At 45.6% G+C, this 7,972-nt stretch overlaps 1 protein-coding gene across 2 annotated transcripts in view; it reads left to right on the top strand.

Annotated features, from left to right (window-relative positions):
- Positions 1 to 2,980: 2,980 nt before the first annotated feature.
- The window catches only part of SMYD1 (SET and MYND domain containing 1), a 61,918-nt gene continuing 56,926 nt past the window's right edge, over positions 2,981 to 7,972 (top strand). For both annotated transcript variants that reach the window (XM_019526631.1, XM_019526630.1), the window contains exon 1: positions 2,981 to 3,197. In XM_019526631.1, coding sequence (XP_019382176.1) covers positions 3,061 to 3,197 — 137 coding nt within the window. In that variant the 5' untranslated portion in view covers positions 2,981 to 3,060. The remainder of the gene's footprint in view (positions 3,198 to 7,972) is intronic.

Raw genomic sequence — 7,972 nt, 5'->3', positions numbered from 1 at the left:
ATAATCTACTCAGGTCCCTTCCGACCCTAGAAACTATGAAAACCACCGTGCCGGGCCCCAAAATACTTATCTTTGGCTGCCAGGTGTTGCAGGGGCTTCCTGCAGCATCTCTGCAGCCTGGAGTCCTTCATCCTTGTCTGGTCAGGCCCTAGTCCTCCCTGGAGCTCTGCTTCCTACAGTCTGTGGGGCCAGACTGCCCAACTTGCTTCAGGTCCTGGGCTTTTATCTCTCTCTCTGGGGCACCTGAACCACTACTTCCACCCCAGGCTTGTCAGTCACTGGCTGCACCTGGGGCAGGCAGGCATTTTATTCAAGGGCCTTCTGCCACCATCAGTTTGTCCAGGAGGCTGGAGTTGGCCAGCTGATCCTCAGCTCCCTCTTTCCTTCAGTAATGGGGTAGGAGTTCCATTGCACACACAAAATTGAGGAGTATGTTATGGCAAAAGGTTAAAAGTATCATTCATATAGAGGTGTATCTCATATCAAATCAAAACGTGAGGCACTGAACTGCTATTGACTCATCTATTTCTAACTGGTATCCACTCTTCAACTGATGCACTTGCATTCAGAGGAGTTGAGCACGAATATCAAGACAGATGTGATCAGCTTCAGCATCTTGACTGGAAGGGACTCTTGTCTTTTGCCATTGCAGGGCTACATCTTCGCACCCATAAGTTGGTGTGGTAGGGCACCAAGAGGCGAAAGATATTGTAATGAATCCAAAGTCTTGGACTGCAGTTTCTCCTCTGCTGCACAGCATGACTGCTCAGATGTTTGGATGGCAGCGGTACAACTCAGATCCTCTGCTTCAAAAGCACAGACCCCCCAGTAGTGTTTAGCAATAAAGGTAGGTGTCTGGTTGGCTGGATAGAAATCAGAGCACTATTACACATCACGTGCACTATGAGCAGCCTGAATTTGCTTATGTTTCTGGAAATAACTAGTTCATGCTTATCAGGCTCAGGAAAACCTCAGAGTAGGTATTTACATTACTATGTGATTCCTATTGTTACTTCAGTTATTTTCACTAAAGAAGAATCTCCATTAACTCTTGGCTGTATATAAAGTCTAAGATGCAGAGCTGAACAGTTTGGAAACTATCCAAAAGATAGCAGTGGCACTCACATATGCATGTGTACACACACGCATGCATACAAGCACGCACACGCACACACACCAGCAGAGACAGATCTAGGAGGGTGCAGTGGTGCAGTTGCACTCTCTCCTCCTCCCTCTCTTCCTGTCCCCACTTTGATTCATGCTCCGCCCAAACTTTAAAATCAACCGCCTGGGTGGAATAGCAGCATTTCGATTCAGGCAGCACTGAGGGAGTCCATTGACTTCTTGGCCCATTATCATTTCCCTGATTCCTGCTACTGTCTCTCCACAGTGTGTCAATGACTCTCTCTTTTTTTTAATGGTCCTTAATATTAACTTAAGTGTAGACATGGCTGATAGAGAAGTACTGGGAGCACTATTCAGATGCTCAAGATTTGGTTTTATGAATCTGACTAAGAGACATACATTTAACTAGAATGACTACAGGACTAATGGCACAATATCTTTTGACTTATTTTGACTATTTTGCCTAATTTGTTGTGTTTTTTCCCTAAAACTGCATGTATAATCTATCAAGTTAGCGCACACTCCAATAGTTGTATTTGTTTTTGCTTTGATCTTTAAATAATATAGTGCTAGCCCCTTAGCATACTAATAAAACATCTAGGCTCTCTTTACTTGGAGAAAGATATGCGTTCTGTTACATGTGATGATACACCACTCCAAAGTCCTAAATCCATCTGTGTACACCGGCCTATTACATACTGCTCAAGGTAGATGACACTCATCCTCCAACTCAGGAAACTTGGGTGGGCTGACCAGTACATCTCTCTATCCCTCAGTTTACCCATCTGTTATGCAGAAATAGCCCTTACTTCTCTCACAAAGGGACAGAGTCTACATTCATTCATGTGCGCAAGGCACTCTGGATTCCCAGTGATAGATGTGGTAAAATTACTGGGACCTTAGACATACAAAGTAGTAATAAATAATACTGAAATACCAAATACCAATACTGACTAGTTTGAGTTTTCACAGCAAGATTCTTCTTTCTATTAACATCAGCAGAAATCTGGAGGGATCCCAGTGACTTCAGTGGTGTTACTTTGGTTTTACACTGATGGGTGCAGGTGAAGGGTAGAAACAATGTCCCATTTTATAAATCATTTGAGCTCACTGGGGATATTATCCTCTCTTTACCTGCTCTGGGTCCAGACCATCCTTTGAATTCCGTAGAGCTGCATCGGGGAGAAGCACAGCCCCCAAGCTAGCTAGCATTTCATTGAGTTTAGTCTGTTGAACTCCTGACAGACAGCTAATATGTCATGCCTGCTTCTAAAGAGGTGCCTTCCAGCTCATTCCCTGCACTTCTCCAAGTCACTCAGTTGGCATGTGGCAAGCATCTCTCTTTTGTGCCTGTTTTCTGCTGCAGCAGATGGGGTAATTTTAGCCTGCATGTTTGACAGACCTTCCTCACCCTTGCCTCCAGCACATCTCCTGGAGGGTAAAAATAAAGCAGCATTGTTTGATTTCTGGAAGAGCCTAAATGACAGTGGAAAGAACCCCAGACACACAACCCAGCCCACCACTTATGGCTGTCTCAGCTGTTGGCTCCTGATAGACAGAAGCATGTGGTTTCTAAAAATACCCCGTTAAAGTGAATGCATTCTCTTTCCAATGGGAGAGAATAAATTACACTCGGTGGTCGTAACATATACAAAAGCTTTCAACTGGCAGAAACAATGCCAGTGAGTTTTTCAGATGGGCTTTTCCTAATGAAGCTGACGGCACTGGTAATGCATGACCAACCATTTGGCTTCTGTGCTTAGCACTGCATTAAGCTAAAGGGTTTCTCCCCCTCCCCTCCTATGGAAAATGGGTGGGGGGAGGAGGCAACGTAGTCCATATATAGGACTGGTCCTGGGTCAGGCTGAAGGTGTTGAAATAGCAGGAGTGACAAGAGAGTTGGCTCACTCGCATTAGGAGCTGGGGTTCCCTGACATGACAAAAGGGGGAATGGAGACAGTGGAAGTGTTCACGTCGGAAGGCAAAGGCAGGGCTTTGAAGGCAGTCAGAGAATTCCTGTCTGGGGAAGTCATATTTGCGGAGCCTGCTTATGCTGCGGTGGTTTTTGATAGGTAAGAGAAAAGTTATTGTAAAGTAAATGCCAAAGCCTGCTCCTTACAAAAGTCTGATGTGGCCGCAGCTGGTGTTAACTTGATAGAGTCTGGATAGCATCAGCGAAGGCTGAGAATCTGAGTAGCAGCACTTCCTTGTGAGTCATTTGCAGCTTGCCACAAAGCTCCTCTCATTAGGACAGAGTGATCATCCCGCTTGTGTGCCTTAAATGCACTGTGACCTGCTACATGGACCTGAGCTTACAAAGCGCTCTCAGCTTCCTTCGTTGTAGTTGGAGCTGAATTCGATGGACTGCAATATGCGTGATGCAATTGCCGTTACAATGAGTCCCTGAGTTCTCTGTAAAAGATCTCACAAGGTGCTGCATGGTAGAGATACTGTATGTCATTGTGCTTTAATTGTGCATATGCTCCTGTAACATATACATAGAGAGAGAGGGCACTAATGCTTAAAGTCAGTAGGTCCTTAACACATTCATGTTAGTGGCAGCTTATCAAAACTTGATCTTGCCTTGGTCTCTTTAGTCAACCTTTCACTCCGTGCCTCTTGAAAGACATCACCTGCTTCAAGGCAAATTGTTTGAGACAGAGAACTTGGGAATGTTTTTGTTACTGCTAAAATGGTTTTATGCTCATGCATGAATGAATGAAGGGAAGCTGCTGTGTGACAGTTATCTTTGTAAGCAGATATTGGCTTTTTTTTTAGCTTTTGTTTGAAGTAACCAGCAAGTGAATCCTCATGTAAATGCATGTTTAGTTATGTTATTTGTCTCAAGCTCTTTATTTTTCTATAAAAAATTGGTGGATCAATTTTCTTCACAGATGTAGACTTTGAGTACCGAATTCTGCCCTTGAGGTCAGTGGGGTTCTGGCCAGATAACCTAAAAGCTTCTACACAACAGGCCATATTCATATTACGTTAATGTGGGAAATCCAGAATAACTTCATTGACCTCAGTGGAATTACTTTACATTTATACATGATTAATTGAGCACAGAACGTGGCCCAAACTTCATAAAGGAGAAACTAACCTTCATGTGCATTGCTTTCATTCTGTACTTCCTAACGGTCTAAACTTTTCTCAAAGTGCCTTGTAAATGACTCCTGGGGTTGAATTCTGCTGAAAACCTCCAGTGACTTTCAAATAATGTTCTGTATGTGAAATAAGGCAGGACGTTACTTACCTACTAAAGCTTTCTTTGAAAAACATTTCTTTTAAGGAGATCTAGGGTGGTATCAGACATTCTCTAGTTTTAACTGTCACCATGTAATGCTTTGCTCAGTCGCCCACAATTAAGTGAGCTTGTTTACTAATGCTATGTCATCAGGCAATATCAGAGAATTAATACTGAATGAAAAAAAGAAGAAAACAAATTTGTGGACTTAGTTACGCTTGTATCTTTTCACTCATTTTTTCTCTGTCACTGTAGTATCAGTGGGGGTGCAGGAGTAAGAACCGAGAACAGTGATAACAGAGATGTCATCTTTATTTGCATTTTAATAGGTCACTGTGAGAACTGCTCTTTGAAAAGGTGACTGCCATCACCATGTAACCTGGACTTGAGTTATGCCTATGTACCACTTCAGTTAGTCATGCTATGTCAATCCCTGAACTAGATTCAATTGACTGATGGACAGTCAGCCAAACCCTGCTCAGAGTGGGCAAGATGCTAGTGCTCATCTTTATACTAGCACCAATGCTAATTTATTGTTGAAATCAATCAGAGTCTTTCCATTACCTTCAATAGGCTTTGCACTGGGCCTTCATTTGACCCCAGGTTGCACTGGAAGCATTGGCTGGGCCAGTGGAACAGGTGCTAGTTAACATGAGTAGGGGATGGCAGAATTCAATCCAATCTGCTAACTTGACTTCCATGGAAGTAGGACCAGAACTGATGATTACTGATTAATTCTTAAGCATTGCCTATGATACTGGTAATTATTCCACCAAACCTGAACTAGGCTGAGTCCTAAGGAGCCTGATTATGAACTAGGATTTTTATGAGCAGTTGGTGTATTAAAATGACTCGTAAAGAATACCCAAGTCCAGGAGGAGACAGCAGTGGATTAGACATGATGCTCTGACAAGTTCTGTAAAATAAAATGGTTTGATTCATTACTTTCTCTTGAAATGACACTCCTCACTGCGGCTAGTGTGAAATAAGGCAACTCCTTCAGGGCCTCATCTAAAGATAGCTCATATACCCTTCGTGGGAGCCAGTTATGCTCATGCTAGAGGTCTGGCTTTTCTTTACTTGGGTCTCTGTCTACATGTACAAATGATGTGGGATGGGTTTACTTTAAAGTACTATGGAGTAAACCTACCCCGGGCAGGCATCTACACATGCTGGGATGTGGGAGCAGATTTGCTGCTTCTGGCAGCAGCCTGCACCCACCCCCTCCAGCCCTGCACCAGCCCCCTGCAGCAGTCAGGGGGAGTTCTAGGCTCACCCTGGGTGCTAGCCCAGGAGCTAGTAGGGAGTATGGGGCCAGGAGACAGCTGTCTTCTGGTGGGGGTGGGAGATTGCTCCCTGCCCCCTAGAGCTACCTGCTGTGGGGGCGGGCTCTGCCACTGGAGCCTGGGTGGGGACAATGTCCCTCTGCCCTGGCCGCAGGGAGCTCCTGGCCCTGGCTCTCTAACTGGGGGCAGGGGGCTTGGAAAGAGCTGCAGGGAATCCACGCCCAGCCAGGGGCTCACTGCTAGCTGTCCCACCAGCGGATCAGGGCAGAGGTCTAGGACCTGACCCCCCAGCTCTTTCTAAGCCCCACGCCTCAATCACTCGATCAGGGCATGGGGCCTGACCAGGACAGTTCCCGACTAGCCCCAGGCTGAGTGGGGAAGTCTGCACATACATCCCAGAGCTTGCTGGGGACTGGCCAAAACACAACCGTCCCCAGCCGCCCCCAGGCTGCACAATCAGACTTCCCCACGCAGCCGGGGACTGGCTGGATCCTGACCCAGCCAGGGGAAGGTCCCAGCCAGTTCTAGGCTGGGCAGGAAACTCTCCCCATGCAGGGATTTCCCAACCCGCACTCTGCAATTTTGATCGGGGAGCAGGGGCTGGGAGTTCCCTGCTGCTGGGGTAGGGGGACACTGAACCCACCCAGCTTCTGGTGGTAGAGCCCACCCTGGCAACAGGCAGCTCCCGAGGGCAGGGAGCAATCTCCTGCTCTCTGCTGTCTGGCTGACCAGGTGCAATTTGGTCCTGGTCAGCCATCTACATGTACTGTACCGCTCAGTAACTAATCACAAGTAAGTTTGCTACTTGTATTTACAGGTAGCAAATTTACTCATGATTAAAGCAAATTATTGCATAGGAAGCATCTGCATGTGTAGATACTGATGCTTACTGGGTGTGTCTACATGTTCATTAATGGGCCATAGTTACTGCTCATTAAGTTTAGTACTTGTACAACTAAGTACTAAATCAATACACAGTAGCTGGTGCTACTGCACCATTGCCGGTGTACGGCTACACTATGGTGTAGTGCTAATGTATGGCTTTTTAGTGATGCTAACTGTACAGTAGCCTAATACAACTGCGCAGTAGTGTATTAGCATAGTTTTTGCCCTGCGTGCTACTGCACAGTAGAGTTAGGTTACTGAGCAGCTCGCGTCTCATGTAGACGCACCTACTGCACAGTAATTTGTGCTAATATCAAGTAAAGTGTCTCGTGTAGACGTGCCCTGTAGCTAGAATCTCATTCCTCTTCTGAGCCCCTTTGATTTCATGGAAAAACACCAGTTTAGCCCAGATCAGATTTTTTTTCATTTGAAAAGCCAAGGCTACTTGAACTCTTGCATCCAAGAATCTCAAATAACTCTCAGCAGTGCTAAGTATTTAGCATGTAGTGCTGTGCAGACATGGCTTCATAGCTTCTGGTGCAGAAGTGATACTGCCTGGAGCAGTGTGGCATGCTTGAGGGCACGCCTGCCTGGCCATGGTAAGCTTGCGGTATGGATTTATCCTTCATGCTGTGTTGTATGTATGCTAATAAGCTCCCAGCTTCAACCTAAGAGGGTTTGTAAGTGCCGCTGCTTGGTAGCTCAGGCACTGCCCTATGTGGTGTAAGATATGGGTCTGAATCCCTTTAAGCTAAGGAAACCATAGGATCCAGGTGTCCTATTTCCTGAGTGAATGCCCAATAAGCTACTAAGGTTCCTTGGGTGAATCTGATATCTTTTATTAGACCAACTTAAATAGTTGGAAAAACATTTTTTAAGCAAGCTTTTGGGTTTAAAAACCCTTCGTCAGGCTGAGGAAGTCTCTGCAGTTGGTGTGTGCTCTTTCTGGAGGGAATGAATACTAAAGAAGCCAGAGGCTGGGCTGAAGGCAAGGGAGGCAGTCAGTGAAGATGTAAATTGAGGAGTCAGTGGGTGAGAGACAGGCTGGGTGGGGAGGGGAGGGGAGAGAAGTGGGATGAATGTAGCAGTTAAATAGTGGAGAGGTACCTGGGGAGTCGGATGTCAGGCAGGTTATAATGTGTCATAAATCCAATATCTATATTTAGTCCACAATTTTTTGTATGCAGGAGGTTGATGAAGTGGAGTTCATAGGCTCATCTCTGAGAAGTGTTTTCTAAGTTCCCTTTGAGGATTCGAACTGAGAGATTGGAGAGAGCGTGGTTTTCTTGTCAGAAATGTGCCCCCACCGGTAACTGGGTATTCTTGTCTTTGATCAATTCATAGTTTCATAGTTTCATAGATTAAGGGTCGGAAGGGACCTAGTAGATCCTCTAGCCCGACCCCCCACCAGGGCGGGAGAACAACAAAA

This window comes from Gavialis gangeticus, unplaced genomic scaffold (genome assembly GCF_001723915.1).
Source record: "Gavialis gangeticus isolate Ggan-Ray unplaced genomic scaffold, GavGan_comp1, whole genome shotgun sequence".
Taxonomy (NCBI): domain Eukaryota; kingdom Metazoa; phylum Chordata; order Crocodylia; family Gavialidae; genus Gavialis; species Gavialis gangeticus.
This window is presented reverse-complemented; position numbering and strand designations above follow the sequence as displayed.